The sequence below is a fragment of the Lynx canadensis genome, chromosome E1, assembly GCF_007474595.2.
Source record: "Lynx canadensis isolate LIC74 chromosome E1, mLynCan4.pri.v2, whole genome shotgun sequence".
In the NCBI taxonomy this organism is placed as follows: Eukaryota; Metazoa; Chordata; class Mammalia; order Carnivora; family Felidae; genus Lynx; species Lynx canadensis.
In genome coordinates this window covers 19596959-19621537 of record NC_044316.2, presented here as the reverse complement: position 1 = coordinate 19621537, position 24579 = coordinate 19596959, and the positions used below count along the sequence as shown (strand labels likewise).

Sequence of the window (24579 nt, the reverse complement as noted above, 5' to 3'; positions counted from 1 at the left end):
GGAGGCACAGAGAGAAAAGGACAGAGGATCCAAAGCAGGCTCCATGCTGATGACAGAGAGCTTGATCCCATGAACCGTGAGATCACGATCTGAGCCAAAGTCAGATGCTTGACCAACTGATACCACCCAGGCGCCCTGAGAGAGAATCTCAAGCAGGCTCCATGCTCATGCCCACGACCCTGGGATCGTGACCTGAGCCGAAATCAAGAGTCAGACGCTCAACCAACTGAGCCATCCAGGTCTCCCTAACTTTAAGATTTAAAACACAGGAGTGAGTGTTAGGAAGATGAAAAGGAATATAAATTTAGTATCTTACACTAGACATTGAAAATACCTTTAGAAATGAAAATAAGTCTTTCGATGGGGAAAAAATGTTCTTAAGGCCAAACAAGGTCTCAACACAGCCAGTGTCACATTTGGGAAGGTCTGTAGGGCTCCTTTTAGTATTTTTAGGTTTATTTTTGGAATCAGGGCCATCTTCAGAGCAAACCAGTTGAACACTTCTGCTATTTCCTCCTACAGAATTAATAAAAGAAAATCTTAGCTATCTATATTTTTAATAAATTACAGCAAAAAATTATTTAAAATCTAAGATCCTGTCATCTTTTGGACCTATATTCCCATTTTCTTCTTCTCCACATGTGTTTTTAATTCACAAAAAGTACGATACAAACATTATTTCTAGCATACAGAGGTTAAGATGGTGGTGGTGGTCAGCTTACAAAATAATCCAAAAGAATAAAGCACAAGGACTATGAACAGACAAGTAACAGAAGAAATACAAATATCTAATAAACTCATAAAAAGATGTGCAATTTTACTAGTGATCTTGGAAATGCAAATTAGAATAAGATACCATTCGCTTTTCGCCTTTTAAATTGGCAAAACTAAAACAACTGGCAACCTAATTTTCTCAGAGGTATACATAAAAAAATCATAAACTATTCCTGGGAACATAAATTTGTACAGTTATCTTCTAGAGGGCAACCGGACAATACCTACCAGGATGCAAATGTACTCTAGCCTTTGGCCTAGCAACCAAACTTCTAGAATTCTCTCCAACAGAAGTACTCACAGATATGCTCAAGGATATGTGTATGGATATTCACTGCACATTTTAATGACAACAAAAGGTAACTTCCACTTCCACTAATGAGTGATGGTTAATTAAATTACGTTACATCCATTCCCTGTTATGGAATAGCATGCAGCTGTGAAAAAGAGAGGGCTAAAACTGTACGTACTAACAACACATTCTCCAGTAAAAACAGCAAATTGCTTAACAGTACATACAGTATTGGTTAACTCTGCTAAATAAGTAGGTAGCAATATTTGTACATGCATAGATAAAGCTCTAACAGTGGCTAACCTTAAGAAGGGGGGAGATCTTTTACTTTTCTTTTACATACTTCTGTACTGTTTGAATTCCCAATGAGTACACAGCTGCATTTTTTTAGACAGAAAGAAAATGCATATAAAATCTTCAAGAAAAGAAATAATGACATAGTTTTTTTTCTTTGAAAGTTCTTGGTATAGCATTTTATTTCCAGTCATACGGCAATAGTTACTAATTTGTTTTTTATAAGAAGATTTTTCTGTGTCTTATTTATCATATTTACTTCTAAGAAACAGTTAAGGCTCCAAGCTTACACTGAATTAAATATATACGTTTGCTAACTCAAAAAAGAATAACACATTAAAATTTGGAACTAATCGAAGAAAAACAAAAAACTTGACAGGGGATTAATATTACAGAACTTCACCTTGGTTTTATTTAAATATTTGTGTATTTCCCAGAGCAGGATCTGTAACTACAGAACTGTGACTATGGAGCATGAAAACCACAGAACTATGAACTTCTTCAGGGAAGGAAGCATGTCTTATTCATGTAAACACAGGACCTGGCTTAGAGAAAGTCCTCAATAAATGTCTGTGACTTCAATTTGGTAACAGAGGCTAAAGATTGATAAGAAATAAAACATTTCTGAAACGATAAAGTTCTTATGAGAAAAGAATGATAGACTATTGAAGCTAAAGGAGAACTTACAGTCAGACAAAAATAACCTATATATGGGGAAAATCACCGACATGTTTTTTAGTAAGTGGAAAAAGGAAATCAGTTGCTAAATAATATTTAATTCTATTTGTTTATAAGAAACTATGCTTATAAATGTAGAAGTAACAATTTGTTCCATGTGCAGGTTTACTCTAACCACATTTCATGTTTATAAAATTTTAATCAACTAAACTGACATATGTATGTTTATGTTCAAGATTAATATGATCTCTGGATGCTCACAATTTTTTAAACCTTTCAGATATTTTGGTACAGCATATAGTTTAACAGAGGGTCCCCTTATAGAAATTTCTTTTATAACAGATCAACTTACGACAAAGGGATAATGGTCTTTCTTCTAAAAATCCACCTCCACTTCTAATCCAGAACTGTAAGTAAAGGATACTTTTTCTAATATCACAAGTATTTGCAGTTAACAATGTTACAAAGTCTTTCACATCAGTTCTAAAGTTCTCAGCTAAGCAGATCATCTGTAGGTAGCTGGCAACATTTAGCTGAGCAACAAACAAAGAAAGAAAAAAGAAACATGGTGAATTGTAGAGTTAACAGAAATACATCAGTAATACATATCTAAAAGTAGGACAAATGTCACTAAAATTCACAATATCTTAGCTCTTGAGAGTGAAACTGATCTAGAAAAATATAAAGGAATATACTTCTAAATTAAAAAGATTTTACATATACTTATTTTATTAACTGTATACAGTCTAAAAACAGTAAGGAAACTTTTATGGGAAATTTTCCAACACGAACCCTGGAGGCAATGTTATTAAACCTTGAGAAATTCCCTTAAGCTTAAATAATGGTACAACTTGATGGAATATTTCACAGCCATTAAAATTATAAATGTGAATACTATAGAAGAAAAAAAATGTGAATACTACAATACTGAAAAATACTCATATAATTTTTAAAAGCCAGAGTTAGAAAATTATATCAATGCATGCACAAACGTATACATGTAAGTTAACAAGAAACATTATGAGACAAAATGAAAACAAAAATCAAAAAAACAAAAAACCCATGTAATTTCTTAAGAATAAATGGACCAAGTAAAAATTTTCATTTTATTTAGCGTTTTCATCAATATTGCTATAATATTTTTTGTAAAATGACAAAACATATACCCTTCTCTTCCCGCTGTTTATGGAAAGCTTTTTACCTTCAAAAGCTGAAACAAATAAAATTGTATTTACATTTTGCATATTTTACAAGATCACTAGCATTTTTACCTTGAAGTTAACAAGACAATTAAAAGATTTCCTCTATTAAATTTTTGACTTTATTTTATGTGCATACATTACTCCTGCGTACTTCTGGGACTTTTGCTTCCCACAAACTAGGAATTCTTTCAATAACAAAGACCCTATTATCAGACAAACCTTGCCTTCAGTAATAACTATAAACTCTACAATCAGTAACAAATAAATATAAAAAACAAACTACTTGAAGGCACAAGAGAGTAACCAGAGCAGAAGATAACTGAAGGGAAATCAACACTTGGACAAAAGAAAATGGCCCTGGATGAACTCCCATCCTCTCCTACCTCCTCTATGTTGATTTTTGACTGAGGGCAGGGGGCAGCAATGGTGGCTAAAACTCAGACACAAACTCACAATATTACTGGCCTGAACCAGAGGATAGAGTTTGGGATGATGGCCATAGCTGGAAAGTGACAGGGGAGTTCAGTGGAAGTAGGGAAACAGAAAACTAGCTAAAAGAAGAATGCAAATCCCTGGTTGATACCTGAACTTCACATGTGGGGGCCTAGCTCAAAGCAGCCCAGCTAACACTAAAAGAACGGAACAGAAATTTTAGCTGCCACATATTACAGGAGAATATTTGTTCACACAAACATAACAGAATCTACAATATATTCACAAAGTACAGGGAAAAAGTCTCAAATCCAGAAATATATAAAAGACATAACGCAGGATGACCATATTATCCTAAGAATGCAAGACTGGTCTGACATCCAAAAATCAAACAACATCATTCACCACAGTGATAGAATTAAAAAGATAAACCAGATGATTGTTTCAAAAGACAGGAAAAAACCCACCAGACAAAATTTAACACCATTCACAATAAAAATACAGCTAACCGATAAAGACCATCTATGAAAATATACAGCTAATATCACACTTAATGGTAAAGAATGCCTTTCACCCTACCATCAGGAACAGGGCAGAGATGTTCACCCTCCTAATCAGCAATGTACTGAAGATATACTGGCACCATCATAAGAAACCATCTTTTACAGAATTGTGATATATGATTTATGATCAAAATTCAAAACTTACAAGTGAAGGAGTACTGAAATTAATTTCTTCAAAGCAGCCATCAAACATTAAACTAAATGTTGGATCTATAGGAAAAAAAAACATTTTAAAAAACCATTAAGACCATTAAATTACTTTGTCCAGTTATACTTTTTCTATGAAAATATTCTGTATCTCATTGGTAATAAAAATATGCAAATTATAAATCATTAAGGAAGTGAATTTTTATCTTGACCTAAAATAATTGATCTTTTAATTAAACTGTTATGTAACCTTTGAATAATACAATTTATATCAATATTTTTAGAGGACAATCACTAACAGTCAAATGACCCATTAATTTATAAGTGGAGTCTGACATAAACTAACATTTATTTTCCTCTAAAAATTTATAGCAGAGATATGCTACTGAATATGTGCAATGAAAAATATTAGAAAACACTGTTATAATTCAGTGTTTATAATGAAAAAAAAAACTATGAGTTTTAAAATTGAATACCGAACACTAATTATTAGGAAGTTTAGAGCAATCAGGCTGGTTACAACTTACTTTAAAATAGGCAATAATCCATATGGAAGTGTTCTCAGGGGTTAAGGAATGGCTAAGTTCAATATTAAGGAACTGCAGAAAGGCTGAGTTCCATAAAAAGTTCTGACCAGTGAATGATGTTTGGTGCCATTTGCAAGGTAACATATTAATTTTATAATTACTCAAAGCTGAGAACTGATCATAAATTTGAATAATTCTTCATTTAAGAAATGATCTAGGAGCCTCCAAATTTTAGAAAAAAAAAGTTAATTTACTAGTAGACTTTCATTTTTTATTCTTTAATGTTTGTTTATTTTTTTTGAGAGATTGAGAACATGAGCAGGGGAGGTGCAGAGAGGTGGGGGGGGGGGTGGGACAGAGGATCCGAAGCAGGCTCTCTGCTGACAGCAGACAATCCAAAGTGGGACTCGAACTCACAACCGTGAGCTCATGACCTGAGCTGAAGTCAGACACTTAACCGAATGAGCCACCCAGATGCCCCTACTAGTAGACTTTTTTTTTTTTAAGTTTATTTATTTTTTGAGAGACAGAGTGCAAGCAGGATAGGGACAGAGAGAGAGAAGGAGGACACAGAATCTGAAGCAGACTCCAGGCTGTGATCTCTGATGCAGGGCTCAAACTCACAAACTGAGATCATAACCTGAGCCAAAGTCGGATGCTTAACCAACTCAGCCAACAGGCGCCCCTTTACTAGCAGACTTTTAAAGGAACATTTCTAAATAAAATTTGGGGCTTTCTCAAATATTTTAACCAAAAGTAATTAGCTGTAAAATCACTGTTACCTACCACTTGTAGTAAGGATTACAGGTCTTTTAGTTGTTGCCATGAATGTTTTGATTGCATTCAAAAACCCAGCATCTTCCTCAAAAATGACATCAACCTAAGAACCATTTATGAGAATATTAGTGTACTGAGTAACAAAACATGTGCTGGATATGTCATGTACACATACTAGATACACTGTAAGTCTGTCAGAGACAAAGTTTATGAATTTATTAAATTTATGAACACTGTGAATTCAGCCCACACTGAGAGCTTAAAATGTTTTACACCATTGTAAGTAAAAAAAATTATCAAATAAATATTAAACCAAAAAAAGCAGTCACCTATACCTGAACAAGTATGAATCAGAATAATTTCTATAATCACTGAACAATAATTAATAACCCTGAATTGCATTAATCATCTTTCTGAAAAATTCTTCTATGGTTGCAGTTTCATTCACTTAAAATTCAAATAGATACAAGTCTTCCTGACTTTCTTGGCTATTTTACAACACTTCACAGTAACACATGCAGTAATCTGTAGAATAAGTTTTTTTTTTAACGTTTATTTATTTTGAGAGAGACAGAGAGAGAGTGAGAGAGTACGCATGCATGCACAAGTTGGGGAGGAGCAGAGAGAGGGAGAGAGAATCTTAAGAAGGCTCCGCAGCGTCAGAGCAGAGCCTGAAGCAGGGCTCGAGCTCACGAACTGCAAGATCATGCCCTGAGCTGAAATCAAGAGTCGGACACTCAACTGACTGAGCCATCCAGGCACCTCATACAAAAATTTGTATTATAAGATATCATGAACATATGTCCACAAGCCTACCTCCTCAAAAAGAATGAGAGATGTTGCGTTTTTCCTGTTGGATTCCTCAGCTCCAAATTCTTTGACTTTTGACTTAGTTGTGTTTGTAGATTTAGTCTGAATAATTGGTTTCTGTTCACAAGAATTTTTGATTCCTGCATAAACAAAATATTAATATTTTAGATTCAAATCAACCTTTAACAGAACACTGGATATTTCTGTAAACTAAGCTCAAAGTGAAACCCCCTATCAAAACTGAAACAAGGGTGGGGGAAGAAAAAAGCTGAAACAAAATATCAAAACTCCTATATGTATGACCTTCAAAGTAGCTGAGGTTTAATAAATAGCAGTAGGAGGTACCTGGGTGTCTCAGTCAGTTGAGTGAACAACTTTTGATTTCAGCTCAGGTCATGATCCCAGGGTTGTGGGATCGAGCTCCGTATCGGGCTCCACGCTAAGCCTGGAGCCTGCTTAAGATTCTTTCTCTTTCTCTCTCTCTCTCCCCACCTCCCCCCCTCCCCTTGCCACTGCTTGTGGTCTCACTCTCTCTAAAAATAATAAAAATAGGGGCACCTGGGTGGCTCAGTCAGTTGAGCGTCCGACTTCGATTCAGGTCATGATTTCACGTTTGGTTTGTGAAACCTGACCCAGAGCCTGCCTTGTATCCTCTATCCCACACTCTCTCTCTCTCTCTCTCTGCCCCTCCCCCACCCACACTCATTCTCCCTCTCTCAAAAATAAACATTTAGAAAAATAGATTACAGAAAAATAAAAAAGAATTAGAACATTAAAAAAATAAATCACAATAGGAACTCATGAAATAGAATATTTTATGTATGAAGGTCATTATTAAAAAAAATATCACATATATTTTGTCAATTTAATGTCTTACCTTTATTATTTTCCAGAAGTACTATTTCTTCATTTTTTTTTGGCTTAGAAGAAACTTTAAAGTAATTTGCCAAAGTTTTAGGCGGAAGTGTTCGTTTTGGTACGCTACTTTGTGGTGACTGCGGAGGAAGTTTCCTTGGTGATGTAATAACTTTCTTAGGAGAGCTTAATTTTTCTGCCAAAACCAAATTTACGTAAAGGTAAATATTCTAAAAGTTAAACAGATGGTAAGACTGAGTTATCCACAGCCTATATTTCTACTCCTACAAGTTAAAAATTGATACAGAAGTTTTCTTTCATTCTTACACTGTGTACAAATATTAGCATATTGTTACAGTTATTCTATCATCAGAGAAGGTAAAACTGGGCATTTGGAAAAGACATTCTTTTCCAAACAAACATACATCCTTGAAGCAAATAATGTTCATAATCCCTCCATTCACTTTCTGTACATCTGCTTGGGTTCAGAGGAGGCTGGAGGAAGAGAGATAATGTACATACTGAGCACAGACAGAACACTGTTATCCAACTTCAGTTTCCCTATAGTATGTGGATATCACAAGCAAAGAATGTTTTTTTAAGGATACTATGGAGGATCAATACAAAGTTTAAAAGCAAATGTTTGATCTCTACCCTCCTGAGGTCCTATGGCACCAAGCATTTGTACCAAAGCATGTCTTTTCTCCCCTCCAAGTGCTCTGATTCAGTCCTCACATGTGCAAATTATTATTAGGAGCACGATCTTTTCCTGTACCATCATATGTGCACAATTCCATGACTGTATCTGTCCTATTCTTTTTCTTGCACCCCATCTCCACAGATCTTATGATATTCTTTGCATATTACGGATGTTTGAAAACTTACCGAAAATTTTGAATTTGAGATATTATCCTAGACATCACTATTATGTCATAAACCCAAGCAGGCTCCACACCAGCAGCCCAGAGCCCAGCATGGGACTTGAACTCACGAATCATGAAACCAGGACCTGAGCCAAAATAGAGTTGGACGCTCAACCAACTGAGCTACTCAGGTGCCCTGGAACATAATCTTAAAATAAAAAAATATTTCTTTATATTGAAGAGATTGCGATTTATAAAAAACTCACTATTTTGTCCTTATTTTTCTAATTTTGGCATAGTACAAGGATTGTTTGATCATGGATTGGCATCAGTCCGAAGACTGGTTTTAGAGAATAAATGCCAAGGGGCACCTGGGTGGCTCAGTAGGTTAAGTGTCCAACTTCGACTCAAGTCATGATCTCACAGTTCGTGAATTTGAGCCCCACATTGGGTGGGGTCTGGAGGATTCTGTGTCTCCCTCTCTCTCTGTCCCTCCCCTGCTTGTACTCTCTCTCAAAAATGAACATTAAAAAAATTAAAAAAAAGAAAATACATGCCAAATTTAAATAATATACCTAGTAGGTAGTAGGTACTTGGCTAAATTTTATTGATATATTCTTTTCTTTAATATATATTTTTGAGAGAGAGACAGACAGACAGGGTGTAAGCAGGGGAGGGGCAGAGAAAGAGGGAGACACAGAATCCAAAGTAGGCTCCAGACTCTGACCTGTCAGCACAGAGCCCAATAGAGGGCTTGAACTCACAAACCGCAAGATCACGACCCGGGCCGAAGTCATACGCTTAATCGACTGAGCCACCAGGTGCCCTTATTTATATAATCTTCTTTTTTTTAAAAAAAATTTTTTTTTCGGGGCGCCTGGGTGGCGCAGTCGGTTAAGCGTCCGACTTCAGCCAGGTCACGATCTCGTGGTCCGTGAGTTCGAGCCCCGCGTCGGGCTCTGGGCTGATGGCTCGGAGCCTGGAGCCTGTTTCCGATTCTGTGTCTCCCTCTCTCTCTGCCCCTCCCCTGTTCATGCTCTGTCTCTCTCTGTCCCCAAAAAAATAAATAAATGTTGAAAAAAAAATTAAAAAAAAAAAAACAAAAAAACCCACAAAATTATCAGGCACCAAAAAGGCATGAAAATACAATCCATAATGAAAAAAAAAAATCAATTAACTGAACCCAACTCAGAAATGACACAGATGACAGAATTAATAGACAAGAACACTAATTAATAAACAAGAGCACTATGACTAAAATAGTCATAACTGTGTTTCTTCTGTTCAAAAACTTACAGGAAAAATTGGGCATGGTAACACAGAAACTATAAAAAGGACCCAAGTCAAGCTTCTAGAAATGAAAACTACAATGTATGAAATAAAAAAATACATTGGATGGCACTGACAGTATACTAGATACTGAAGAAAATAAGATCTGTGAACTCGAATAGTTAGAAACTATCCAAGATGAAACATGCAGAGCAAAGGAAGACTGAAAAATTGCACATGCAATCATCAAGCTAGAAGACAACTCAAGGTGGTCTAACATATATATAATTAAAATTGTCAAAGGAGAGGAGAAGAGAAAAATTATTTGAAGAGATAACATGTGCTGGCGAAGATGTGGAGAAAAGGAAAGCTTTGTGCGCTGTTGAGGGGAATGTAAACTGGTTCAACCACTATTGAAAACAACATGAAGTTTCTCCCCAAAACTAAAAATAGATCTGCTATAGTTGTGCTTCTGGGAAACAAAAATGGGATCTCAAAGATATATACACACTCCCATGTTTACTGCAGCATGATTCATGACAGAATGTGCTATGGAAACAACCTAAGTACCCATGCATGAATGGATAAAGATGTGGTATATATACACAATGGAATATTATTCAGCCGTTAAGAAAGAACATCCTGCCATTTATGACAGCATGCGTGGACCTGGAGCACATGAGGCTAAGTGAGGTAAGTCAGACAGAGAAAAGCAAGCACTGTGTGACATCACTTATATATGGAATTAAAAAGTCAAACTCACAAAAACAGAGTAAAATGGTGGTTGCCAGGAGAAAGGGACTGGGGACAGGATAGATATTGTTTAAGGGTACAAACTTGCAATGAGTAAATAAATCCTAGAGATCTAATGCACAGTATGGTAAATACAGGCAACATTGTATTATAATCACCAAACTTCCTGAGACTATGAATTATTCCAACCACTAAAAAGAAGTGATAATTATGTAACATGATAGAGATGCTAATTATCAATGCAATGGCAAGCATATTACAATATAGAAATGTATCAAATTAACACTTGTATTCCCTAAATTTATACAATGTTATATGTCAAACCTATTTTAAGAGTAAAAAAGACACAATGCTTGGAATTTTCCAGATTTGATGAAAACTATAAACGCATACATCCAAGAAGCTCAACAAACCCCAACCACATGAAACACGAAGAAAACTCCAGCAACCCACATCAAAATCACAGCTGTTTAAACTAGTGACAAAAAGAAAATTGTAATAGCCACAACGAATAATGAACACAAAGGACTGAAACACATTAAATAGATCCAAATCCATGAATTCCTCATAATACTAAAATAAAAAAAAAAAATTAGACTACCCAAAAACTCATTGGATAACTTTAGAGATTACTAGGGCACCATTACTTTAAGAACTGATAAATGAAAGAAAAGAATGGGAGTGCCTGGGTGGCTCAGTCCATCAAGCGTCTGACTCTTGATTTTGGCTCAGAAGTCATGATCTCATGGTTGTGGGATTGAGCCCTACATCAGGCTCTACGCTGAGCACAGAGTCTGCTTGGGATTCTCTCTCTACCCCTCTCCCCCACTCACGCTGTCTCTAAATAAACAAACAAAATAAATTTTTAAAAAGGAAAGAATGAAACATTTCTCATGCCTTTCCTGTACAAATTGTATGTCAAAGTGTCCAAACAACTGATGAAGAGAAATTCTCCTTACAATTTCAACTAATAAATTCAGAAAGGCTCAGTGAATTACAAAATCACCCATTTTTTAACTCCTAATGAAACAGTCTACTAGATAAAGATCATTCATGGCTACATAAAAGAGTGATGGGGAACTTTATAATGGATGGATCAGCCTGAAAACAACTGAACTCACTGAGCCATGTGAATATCACAAAAGCTATCTTCCGCTTTGATGCCATAGGAAGCACACAGCCCCGCCTATGCATGTATGGTAGCCCTGAAACAGAACCTTAATCTAATCAATATCACAGATCTAACTGCCAGTTTACAAGAAATATAGGGAAGAGGAATATGTTAACTGATGCCATGAACAATCAGAGAAATCCAAAATGTGAGAGATTTTATGAAAAATGACCCACGTTCTTCAAAAAATAAATGATATGAAAAGGATGAGGGAATTATTAGGGAGACTGGAAGATATTTAAAAGACATCAGTCAAATGTAAGATGTAAACCTTGTTTGAATCCAAATTTGCACGAACCATTTGAAACAACAAAACACCAAAATAAGAGTATGTATTAGACCAAATTAAGATATATAGCTAATTTCATTAGGTCTAATAATGATTACTGTGGTTATGCTTTTTATTTTATTTTACGTTTATTTATTTTGAGAGAGGGAGCAAGCACGTGTGTGAGCGGAGGAGGGTCAGGGAATCTCATGCAGGATCCGCACTGTCAATGCAGAACCCAATGTGGGCCTCGAGTCCACAAACTGTGTGAGATCATGACCTGAGCTGAAATCCAGAGTGAGACGCTTAACAGACTGAGCCACCCAGACACCCCTGGTTATGCTTTTTAAAGGCCCTTATCAATTAGAGATACCTACTGAAGTACATACAAATAAAATTATATGATGGTCTTGAGGTTTATTTTAAAACCATCCAAGAAAACATAAAAAAGGTGCACGCACATGTGTGTATAGGAAAAGGTTAAAAAACAAAACGCAAAAAAAAAAAAAATGCTGATTATTAAAATTCTTTTTGTAGATTTCACTTTCTCTCAAAGGTTATGACCTAAGCAAAAGAATTTACTTACTTGGTGACTTGCCTAGGTTGTAACTATTAAAAAAACAAGGTTTCTGAGAGTTTACACCTTGCTTGTCCACTTGATGGGACTGGGTAGCTTCCTTCAGTTGAGACAGAATTTGTCTACCACTGCGCTGAGAAGAGGCATTGACTTCAAATATCTGGAAGAATACATGAAAGCAAGGCAGAATGGTCGGTCTTCCTTTAATTCGAGTGCAACAGTTACATTAACATCCTCCTGGCGTAGCTGTTACTAACCTTAAATCCAAGCTCCTGAGCACACGCATACACCGCGGCAGTCTTCCCCACTCCTGTCGGCCCTGTTATCAGAACAGTATTGCAAAGGCGATTCTCTTCTTCGTCATCTGAACTGCCTTTAAAATCAATGCTATCCAACAGATCTGAAAAATTATTCAAATGCAAATTATCATTTGATAATTGCTCAGGCAGCAACAGATGCTAGACACTTATTTACAAAAACTAGGAAATCAAATATAAAATACAATTAAAAAATTTCATACACATTTAGAGCCAATCTAACTAAACACGTTCAGTGAAATGGAGAAAATGACTCAAGATACCTTCCTGTTTCTCATCTTTTTTTCCCTTCAAATTTTGTCTTTCTTCCAATTCGGCTCGTCTCTTCCAGTCTTTCAACCAACTGCCATAAGAAAATATGTGTTAATTAACTAATTCACAGAATAGAGCCTTATCTCTTTGAATCAACGAAATAGTAAAATATTTTTACATGGGCACAAATATTTCTAAAGGAAGTAATTTTTTACCAAAATATACAACACTGTATGTACAAGGATATCCACTGCAACCTTGTTCAGATTAGGTTCCAAAGGGAAAAACATAAAAGTACTTCAGTAGGAGAAAAGAGACACTACAGTACCCTCACCTATGAAACCAGTACGGAACAACTATAAAGAGTTCAGGTAGACTGTGTGATGATATGAAACATGTCTAATACACAGTGCTAAGTATAGGCAGAAAGATTAAGTTCTAGCTTAGAGCTAGACTGCTCAAGTTTGAGTTCCAGCACCACTACTTTCAAGCTGGGTGACCCTGGACAAATAATTCAACCTCTGTAGGTCCATTCCTTATCTATAAGATGAGCACAGCAGTATTTACACTCATAGTATAGTTGTAAGGATTACAGGGGCTAAGAACAATGCAAGCACTTAGAACAGTACTAAGCTCAAAGTGTTAACTATTATTATAGGCCCCTATTTCTTATATGAAATCCTTTGGACCAGGTGAGTTTTAGAATTCAAAATTTTTTTTTTTAATTTTTTTTTTCAACGTTTATTTATTTTTGGGACAGAGAGAGACAGAGCATGAACGGGGGAGGGGCAAAGAGAGAGGGAGACACAGAATCAGAAACAGGCTCCAGGCTCTGAGCCATCAGCCCAGAGCCTGACGTGGGGCTCGAACTCACAGACCGCGAGATCGTGACCTGGCTGAAGTCGGACGCTTAACCGACTGCGCCACCCAGGCGCCCCTAGAATTCAAAATTTTTTAGATACTAGAAAAGTAATTTGGTACATATACCACACATAACACAATACCCCTCTGGGGTCTCTGGTATTACAAAATAATCACTTAATGTTTTTATTTAAAAAAAAGATATGAGGGGCGCCTGGGTGGCTCAGTCAGTTAAGCATCTGACTTCAGCTCGGATCGTGATCTTGTGGTTTGTGAGTTCAAGCCCCGCATAGGGCTCTGTACTGACAGCGTGGGCCTGGAATCTGCTTCAGATTCTGTGTCTCCCTCTCTCTCTGCCCTTTCCCTGTTTGCACTGTGTGTCTCTCTCTCTCAAAGAACAAATAAACGTTAAAAAAATTTTTTAAAAAGGTATGAACTCCTACCAAGTGGGATCCATAAAAACCGTAAGTTAGTAACTTTTAATTTTCAGAACTTTTTTGGATGTGGGAATTGTAGACAAAGGACTATGGACCTGAATTAGTAGTAATATGACCCTATTTGTTAGGAAGAAAGGAGCTAACATATGCATAAATTTTTTTCTGGAAGATTCTACAGAAACCTTTAATAGTTGTTACCTCTAGAGAGTAGAAATAGAAAAGAAGGATATTTACTTTTCATGTTTTTCTTAATTTTCTTTTTTACAAAGATTTTATCATACAAGTAATACTTTATAATTTCTATATTTTAGTATAAATAAAACAAAGTAAATAAATAGTAAAACTAGATTCAAACAAACTGAACACTAAACTCAAACTAGATTAAAACTAAATAGTAAAACTAGATTCAAACTAAACAAACTAGATTCAAAACAAATTAAATGTAAAATTATTTCTCAATTCTTTTACATGTTTTACCAACCTATGTAATTTTTTTATAGCTAGCTCATTGCCTATGAGCTCACTGGAGTTCTGGGGTTGATACTTTTCTGTCCATAGCATGTCTTCAGTTCCAGAATCTAAAGCAAAACATATACATTGAACCATCGTTCCTTAACATAAGCATATATTTTTACACATTTACATTTGTTTCACATAAACAATGAATATTTGTACAGTATTTATATTTACAAAATGTCAAAGGGCAATTTCAAAACTTTACATTTAAAATTCTTCATATCATATTCTTCGTATCTTCATATCAATTCTTCCCCCTTAAAAACTAACCACCATAGGAGCACCTGGGTGGCTCAGTTGGTAAGTGTCTGACTTCAGCTCAGATCATGACCTCACAGCTCATGAGTTCGAGCCCCATATCAGGCTCTGTGCTGACAGCTCAGAGCCTGGAGCCTGCTTCAGATTCTATGTGTGTCTCTCTCTGCCCCTCCCCTGCTTGTGCTCTGCCTCTCTCTGTCTCAAAAATAAATAAACACTAAAAAAATAATTAGCAAAACAAAAAACAAAAAAACCCAAAAAACTAACTGCCATAAAGTCTCATGGAAGTAAAGTTTAAAAGTTGGTACTCAATTAGGGGTGCCTCACTGGCTCAGTCAGCAGAGCATGTGACTCGATCTCAGGGTTGTAAGCTCAAGTCCCATGTTGGGGGTAGAGATTACTTACAAAAAATTATGAAAAAATAGAAGTACATGCTTAAAATTTAAGTAATCACTAAAAAAACATGATATATGAAAAGGAATTTATTATTTCTTAGGAAATAATCTAAAGAATAAAGGCAGCGTAATTTTTGTGAAGCATCCTTTGATCCCTGAAAAGAAACATTAAAATATCCTACAAAGTCAACCTAGGTAAATGGAGATGTGCCACACTCCCGTTTGAGAAGACTGAATGTGGTAAATATGCTGATTCACTCCAAATTAATCTATACACTAATGCAAAATCAAACCCCAGTGGGATTTGTGGAATAAGAGAATCTATAGTTTATTCAGCAGAGTAGATACATGAACATAGTTTTATTTTTAAATTTTTTTTAATGTTTATTTTTGAGAGAGAAAGAGCACGAGCAGGAGAGGGGCAAAGAGAGCAAGAGAAATGGAGACACAGAATCTGAAGCAGGTTCCAGGCTCCAAGCTATCAGCACAGAGCCCGACGTGGGGCTCAAACCCACGAACTGCGAGATCATGACCTGGGGCTAAGTCGGACGCTCACCCAGCTGAGCCACCCAGGTACCCCAATACATGAATAGTTTTTAAAAAACGATAGAGGAGACTTGCTATACAAATATTAAAACATCCATTCAGCCACATAAATGGACGAATAAATCAATTCAATAGAATATTTTTGAAAAAGCTAAAGAACCCAAATGGGAGTAAGTCAGAGACATGTTAAAGAGATATAATCCCAGGTTGTTTAAAAAGCACACAGAAGGGGCGCCTGGGTGGCGCAGTCGGTTAAGCGTCCGACTTCAGCCAGGTCGCGATCTTGCGGTCCGTGAGTTCGAGCCCCGCGTCGGGCTCTGGGCTGACGGCTCAGAGCCTGGAGCCTGTTTCCGATTCTGTGTCTCCCTCTCTCTCTGCCCCTCCCCCGTTCATGCTCTGTCTCTCTCTGTCCCAAAAATAAATAAACGTTGAAAAAAAAAAAAAATTAAAAAAAAAAAAAAAGCACACAGAAAAATCAAAGACCAAACACCTATCTGTTAAATGTGGTTTTCTGTAAGACTGATTATAATTAGTAAGGCTTCCACTTCTTGTTTTATAAACATATATTGTTCGAATGTTGCAAAGAACATATATTAAAGAGAAAATGAACAAGAAAAGAAAACAAACAAAAAAGTTCTAGGCCCAGAGGAAGAAGATCTAATTTACCAGGAACAGGAGATCTTTCTGATGTAGGCTCTTTGCCATCATCTATTACCAGAACATCAGAATCTTCAACTGCTTCTGTTTCTATTTTACATGTTGTACTCGAAGCAGTTTGTTTCTTCCTGGATGTTTTAGAAAGAAGGCCTTTACAAGAGTCTAGCTTTATCCCAGTGGAGTTGTTTCTTTTGTCAAGTTCTTCTGGTTTCCCATTTATCTTTTTTGGGCTTTGTGAATACTCGTTTGGCTTCTTTCTTTTTGACTTCTGAATTTCCATTTCCACTCGTTTCCTTTTGGTTTCTTTTTGATTCACATCAGGTTCGAGTTGTGGACTTTCTATTTCAGAAGTTAGAGAAATGCATGTGCTTACTAATTAACAAAAAACAAATTTTAATATCCAAAATCTTAATATCACTTCAAAATATCCAACAATCTTATTACTACAAAATGAAGAGGCAAGAATCAAATGTGGGCCACTGAAAGCAAGCAGGATATTGTGTTATTTAGATTGCCTTTTGTACAAGTTATATAAAGGCAAGTCAGTTCAAATGATCTCACCTAAGGCTTTCCTTAAATGAACTATTAATATTTTAACAAAATTAAAGCTGTCTTTGGGTTTGTACCTGTGGAGAATGGCAGGGGCCAACATTGCATTGAACAAGATGCTTTAATACAATTGAACAATTTTCCCTGCCAACCATAAGCAATATTCTCTCAGTGGACTTCCAAGAGTCAAAGACTAAGTCTTAATGTTTTCAAAAACAAAGTGTTAATGTAAATGATAACAGTTATCACTAACCTTGTTTACGATAACACTCAGAAAGTACCTGGTGGTCACTTCGTTTTTTAAGAAGCAAAGAAAAATATTTCCTCAAAGAAAATTCGGGATTTGACCACCTAATTTCCTCCAGCAAAACATTTCTTACTTCTTCAGTCAAATCTTTCCTTCTCTCCACAAACTGCAATAAAGAAAAAAAAGCTCAATAATGGACCCACATTGTCTGTTTTTTTAAAGACGTTTCGATTTTTTTTTAAGTAATCTCTACACCCGTCGTGGGACTTGAACTCATAACCCTGAGAACAAGAGTCGCCTGCTTCACTGAACCAGTCAGGTGCCCCCCACATCGTCTATCAGTATTAGTCACCAACCATTTTCTGTCGATAACTAGTCAATATTAATGTAGGATTAACTTCAGTGACTAAATAAAACCTTAACAGCAAAGCTGCATTTGCATAGTTTTTAGGGACTTAATTCATATTTTTCTTGTTCCCTCTTTCAACTAATTGTACTTTACACATTAGATTAGAATGCTGATTTACACACTATCTAAATGTGCTATATAATCTAATATTCTTTTGAAACTAGCTACCCTTAATTCCTTTTTTTTATAGAATTTTTTTTAATGTTTATTCATTTAAAAAAAAATTTTTTTTTTTTTTGGGGCGCCTGGGTGGCGCAGTCGGTTAAGCGTCCGACTTCAGCCAGGTCACGATCTCGCGGTCCGTGAGTTCGAGCCCCGCGTCAGGCTCTGGGCTGATGGCTCGGAGCCTGGAGCCTGTTTCCGATTCTGTGTCTCCCTCTCTCTCTGCCCCTCCCATTCATGCTCTGTCTCTCTCTGTCCCCAAAATAAATAAACATTAAAAAAAAAAAAAAAAAATTTTTTTAACGTTTATTTATTTTTGAGACAGAGAGAGACAGAGCATGAACGGGGTAGGGTCAGAGAGAGGGAGACACAGAATCTGAACCAGGTACAAGGCTCTGAGCTGTCAGCACAGAGGCCGATGCGGGGCTCGAACTCACGGACCGCGAAATCATGACCTGAGCCGAAGTTGGCCGCTTAACCGACTGAGCCACCCAGGCGCCCCATGATGTTTATTCATTTTTGAGAGAGAGAGAGAGAGAGAGAGAGAGAGAGAGGCAGAGAGAGACGGAGACACAGCATCCAAAGCAGGCTCCAGGCTCCAAGCCATTAGCACAGAGCCTGACGTGGAGCTCGAACTCACAGACCACAAGATCATTACCTGAGCCAAGGTCCGACACAACCAACTGAGCCACCCAGGTGCCCTGGCTACCATTAATTCTTAAAATGTTTCTAAAGCTCCAGGAATATTTAAAAGAGATGTCTACCTCATTTGGGATTTATTCTTTAAAACTGGACTCCAGGGAAAAAAGAACTTTAGGCCACAGTAGCAGATATCTGTTTGCTTTCCCTCTGAAGATATGAAGGAAACACCGTACAATAGCCGGGATCTCTGGTACTTACCACAACAGCAGAATTAGTACTTTTAGAATTTGAATTCAATGTTGAAAATTCACCAAGAGCAAGAACACATCTTGAGAGATCTATTACTCTAGTATCCAGTTCTTTAAGTTTGGTTAAGAGAGGGCAAGTGGGTGGTTTCAAATGCCACAAATGGCATCCTAAAGCAAAACAGAAAACAAAGGTCTTAATTATCTTCATTCATTACATCGAATGCCAAATACGCAAACGTGAAAAGACCTGACAGCTACATAGTTAACACAAAAATACCAAAACTCAAAAAACCAAACTCCTCTCCTCCAACAAATACAATTAATAAAAATATTGAGTCTTCCTTCCCAATTGTTTAAAATAACCAAGTGATAGCAAACTTCGTTTCTTTTGAAATCAACCCTTGCTACTAGGGGTAAGAATTTCAGGGGCAGTTCACATCCTGGTTTAAGGTTTAAACTCTGAGGGCAGACCTGGCATACCAGTAAATAAATGTGTGATTAACTCCTCCAGTTCTATTTTTTTTAAGTTTATTTTTATTTATTGTGAGAGCGAGAAAGAGAGAGTAAGCATGGGAGGGGCAAAGAGAGAGGGAGACAGAATCCCAAGCAGGCTCTTCACGGTCAGCGCAGAGCCCGATGCAAGGCTCAAACTCACGAGATGTGAGATCATGACCTGAGCCAAAGTCAAGAGCCGGACGGTCAACTGACTGAGCCACCCAGGCGCCCCAACTCTTCAGGCTCTAAAAGAGAGAGGTTGTCTCTGTGCTTGCTTCATCTCCTGATCCACAAACACATATGATAAGTTTTACAGTAGCACTCTGGTGAAAATGTTGATCAAAATCAGGGAAGAAACGTAAAACTAACTTCTACAGTTGAATATACTATTGGAATATGCTGTATAAAACTGAACTGGTGAAAATAACAAGAAGGGCTTCGTCCACCGAATGGCCAATGGCAGAGCTGAGGAAGAAAGAGAAAGAAGAATATCACCAGAAGGGCTGGCTGGGAAGTTCCCTGTACAAATGGGAGGCTGAACAAAACCGAAAAGCTATCAAGGTCAGAAACACAAAAGGAAAAAAGAAAGAAGAGAACATAGAGCATATTTTAGGAGTAGAAGGAGTGCATTAAACCAAACCACAAAGCCAGCTGAGAAGAATACAAATGCTTTTGTGCATGCACGCGAGCGTGCACACTCACACACACAAAACCCTCTAGGTAGGAGCAATGACAAGGAAAATAAATAAAGCTTTGTACACTTTTGGTAATTAAAAACTATGTAAGTCAAGTAAGATTGTGGTTGCGGTAGCATTTGAATCCAACCAGAATCAGGTTCTGATTAAGCTAAGACCACCGTGCAGAAGGCTTGTGCAAACAGCTCACCCTTGTGCACGGTGTGTATGAGGAAAGGGTGAACTGGAGTGCGGAGCTACTTGCTGCCTGCTCCAGGGGGGATTTAGATGCAACGAGAGGAAAAGCTGTTCTGGAAAGGAGGCAAACAACTCCCTTGCACATTCAACAGCCCATCGGACAAGGACAGGGCTGGAGCTCCTCTGAGAAAGTCTTACAGGTGATCTGTTCACACACAGGCTGCATGAGTGAAGACCACTGCCTTCCTTTCGGAACACAGTGCCTCCCTGGAGAACAACATCCACCTGAGGTCCCGCCCGCACGCCTGCTCTTCGCTGCATAAGGTGGTGAGGGCTGAGGATGCCTCTGGCTCTCTTGCCCTGACACCCCATATGCAGTACAGGGAGTCCAAGACTGAGGAAGAGACAATGAAACACATACTGCGAATTCTCACTAAAATCTCCTTAAGAATTATCTTTAAACTTTAGCCTCATTTCAAGTCAACTTACGCTTTCATATTACTTCTAACACTTAAAAATACTTTCTTTAATATTTATTTATTTGGGGGACAGCACAAGCAGGGGATGGGCAGAGAGGGACAGAGGATCCGAAGTGGGCTCTGTGCTGACAGGCTGACAGCAGAGAGCCCAAGAAGGGCTCAAACTCATGAACTGGGAGATCGTGACCTGACCCGAAGTCAGACGCTGAACTGACTGAGCCACCCAGGCACCCTACATTTAAAAATGTTTAATTAGGGGCGCCTGGGTGGCGCAGTCGGTTAAGCGTCCGACTTCAGCCAGGTCACGATCTCGCGGTCCGTGAGTTCGAGCCCCGCGTCGGGCTCTGGGCTGATGATGGCCCAGAGCCTGGAGCCTGCTTCCGATTCTGTGTCTCCCTCTCTCTCTGCCCCTCCCCCGTTCATGCTCTGTCTCTCTTTGTCCCAAAAATAAATAAACGTTGAAAAAAAAAAATAAAAAATAAAAAATAAAAATGTTTAATTATAATAAACTCACCATCATCTCTTTGTTGTACGTGGACAACTCTCTGGAAACTAGTACTCGCTGCAAGGTACACATCTAATACAGCAGCTTTCTTTGCAATCTGTCGTTTCAGCAAATCCGGCAAACCGCTCATTAGGAAGTCGCGCTTGGCTTGAAACTGCACATCACAATCCTGAGACTTTTCAGATGTATCTTGGCTTTTAAGAAAATGATGCGACAAAGGAAAGCTAAGGTTATAAACACTTAAAAAAAATACACAATACTTTCTAATTTCAAAAAATGAATCTGCTATCTGAGATGTTAGCTGGGCACATTCACTTTTGCTTATCATAAAAATGAAAGCGATCAGTATTAAGAAATAAAAGTAAATACATAGAGGGAAAAAAAATGACTTGAAGAACATCCAGCAAAATGTTAACAGAGTCTATCTATGAGTGGTAGGTGAGTTTTTTCCCTTGTGTATTTTGTCTTCTTTTTAAAAGAACATGCATTTGTATCATAATCAGAAAACAAAGTAAGTGCTATATTTCAAAAAGTTAATATAAGAATTTCTAATGTGATGTTTCCAATATAGTAGCAAGACCATTAGGGCCTTTATTACTGATGCCTCAGTTTTACCTCGCTTATCTTCATATTGCTAATCCTAAGAGTCCTGACTTCGGTGGGAGGGAGGCGAGGAGGATGGGATACGGGAGCAGCGGAAGGGGGAGAGGGTGGTACGACAGCTAATCTGCCCTTCCTAGCCCGCCATATATGGAGAATTGTAATATTCTCTACAAACAGAAATTTGAGTTGATAAGTAAAAAGAGGATGTAAAGACTTCCATTTCTCTTTTCCTTTCCTTTTTAAGAGAAATGAGGGAAAGAAGAGATTTAAAGCCAGTGTGGAGGCATTTATCTCAGAAAAGAGGAGGTATAGCTTTTTTTACTGTTAGTTGGAGGGAAGGAGGAAGAGATTCGTGAAGTTGTAGCTAAGTAGGTATGAGATTGGCGTACCTGGCTGGCTCGGTAGGTAGAACATACAAGTTTTTTCTTCTTTTAACATTTATTTATTTATTTTGAGAGAGAGAGAGAGAGAGAGAGAGAGAGAGAGAGAGAGAGAACGCACACATGAGCAGGGGAGGGCCAGAGAGGGAAGGAGAGACAGAATCCCAAGAAGGCTCCACATTGTCAGCACAGGGCCCGACGTGGGGCTCAATCTCATGAACCTGTGAATTCATGACCTGAACCGAAATCAAGAGTTGGGCTGAGCCACCCAGGTGTCCCTAGCATGTGACTCGATCTTGGGGTTGTAAGTTCGAGCCCCATGTTGGGTGTAGAGATTACTTAAAAATAAAACCTTAAAAAAAAAAAAGAGTATATGCCAATAGCAGAAGGTAAACTTTAAGGAGAAGTGTACAAAGTGCTAATACAAAATATACACATATTATATATATGTGATAAACTGTGTAATATATACAATTATAAATTGCTTTGGGTATATGCGTATATATAAAAAATATATACATACTTATATATGTATCCTAGCTTTATCTGCTTTATCAGACAGACCCAGGTTCAGAGTCTCCACACTTCAATAAACACAGTCAAGGACATGGGAAATCTTGGTGAAGGGGATAGGAGTTCTTTGTAGTAGTCTGGCAACTTTTCTTAAAGTTATTTCAACATAAATTATTTTTTAAATTCTTTCATAGTATACCAATTTAGGAACATAAGAATAATTCTAAGAAACTTCTAAGAAATTTAAGTTAAGTAGTCCAAAACCAGCAAATTTCTTCCTTCAAACAATTCTACTGGGTAAAGCAAAGTCATATAAGATAATAGCATTAGGTGAAATGGTAGACTGTGGTATAGGTTAAAAAAAAAAAATCAATTGTATTTCCACATACCAGAAATCAACAATTGGAAAATAATGCCGTTTATAATTATATTAAATACATGAAATACTTAGAGATGAATTTAACACATGTATAAAACCTCTACACTGAGAACCACCGAACACTGATGAAAGATATTAAAAATAGAAATATAATGTTCTTGGATCAGAAAACTTAATATTGTTAAGATATCAATTCTCTCACTATTTAACAGAATCATCAGCAAAATTGTAGGAGACTTCTGCATGAATGTTGCTGGCATCTTTATTCTTAAGACTGGAAACAACCCAAATGTCCATCAACAGGTAACCAGGTAGACAAAAAGTGGTTTATCCATATAATACTATTCAACAAAAATAATGAACTACTGATATATGGTTGACCTTGAACAACATAGAGGTTAGGGTTGCTGACCCTCTGCACAGTCGAAAGTACATGCATAATTTTTGACTCCCCAAAAATGTACCTACTAATAGCCTACTACTGACTGGAAGCCTAAAGGATTAACATTAACTGTCGATTAACACATAGTTTGTTATGTTGTGTATACAGTATATATATTATATACTATATTCTTAAAGTAAGCTAGAGGCAAAAATATTGGAAAATCATATGGAAGAGAAAATACATTTTCACAGTACCGTAATGTAAAAACCCACATAAGTGGACTTGTGAAATTCAAAGAGTCAACGGTATTTGATAACATGAACAAATCTCAAAATCATCAAGCTGACTGAAAGAGGCCAGATGAAAGAGTGTATTATCATACGATTTCATTAATACAGAATTCTAGAAAATGCAAATTAACATACAGAAAACAGACAGGTGCTTGCCTGAGCTGGGACTAGGAGGAGGACTGCAGAAGGGCATGAGGACACTTGTGGAGGAAAAGACTTTTTGGATAGTGGAAATAAAGCATTATCTTTACTGCAGTGGTGGTGCTTTCACTACATATACAACTGGCAAAGCTCACCAAGTTATACACTTTAAATATAGGTGACTACGTAATTTATACTTCAATAAGGTTCAAATTTTTAATTGATTACAAATAATAAAAAAATAAAAAATAATACTATACCACTAGAAACCCATGAGAATGGCTAAAATTAAAGTCTGGGGGCACCTGGTGGCTTAGTTGGTTAAGCGTCTCTTTTGTTGTTGTTGTTGTTGTTGTTTTTGATGTTTATTCATTTTTGAGAGAGACACAAAGCACAAGCAGGAGAGGGGCAGAGAGAGAGGGAATCCAAAGCAGGCTCCAGGCTCTAAGCTGTCAACACAGATCCCATCATGGAGCTCGAACTCACGAACCATGAGATTATGACCTGAGCGGAAGTCGGACACCTAACCAACTAAGCATCTAACTCTTGATTGCCCCTAAGCATCTAACTCTTGATTTCAGCTCAGTTCATGATCTCACAGTTCGTGAGATCGAGCCCTGCATTGGGCTCTGCACTGACAGCGCAGAGCTTCCTTGGGATGCTCTCTCTCTCTCCCTCTCTCTGTGCCCTTTCCCTACTTGCATGTGCATACTCTCTCTCAAAATAAATAACCGATAAAAGAAAAGTCTGATAATGCCAAGCGTTAGCAAACGGAGCTCTCATATACTG

At 37.3% G+C, this 24579-nt stretch overlaps 1 protein-coding gene across 1 annotated transcript in view; it reads right to left on the bottom strand.

Annotated features, from left to right (window-relative positions):
• Positions 1 to 24579, bottom strand: part of ATAD5 (ATPase family AAA domain containing 5) — a 46161-nt gene that overhangs the window by 4310 nt on the left and 17272 nt on the right. The window contains exons 7-20 of the mRNA XM_030296400.1: positions 21109 to 21293; positions 18759 to 18916; positions 17294 to 17453; positions 16501 to 16830; positions 14601 to 14697; positions 12833 to 12912; positions 12510 to 12652; positions 12262 to 12412; positions 7374 to 7547; positions 6503 to 6636; positions 5696 to 5789; positions 4381 to 4445; positions 2391 to 2571; positions 335 to 516 (exon numbers count right to left, since the gene is read on the bottom strand). Of these exons, the coding sequence (XP_030152260.1) occupies positions 335 to 516; positions 2391 to 2571; positions 4381 to 4445; positions 5696 to 5789; positions 6503 to 6636; positions 7374 to 7547; positions 12262 to 12412; positions 12510 to 12652; positions 12833 to 12912; positions 14601 to 14697; positions 16501 to 16830; positions 17294 to 17453; positions 18759 to 18916; positions 21109 to 21293 (2134 nt within the window). The remainder of the gene's footprint in view (positions 1 to 334; positions 517 to 2390; positions 2572 to 4380; positions 4446 to 5695; positions 5790 to 6502; positions 6637 to 7373; positions 7548 to 12261; positions 12413 to 12509; positions 12653 to 12832; positions 12913 to 14600; positions 14698 to 16500; positions 16831 to 17293; positions 17454 to 18758; positions 18917 to 21108; positions 21294 to 24579) is intronic.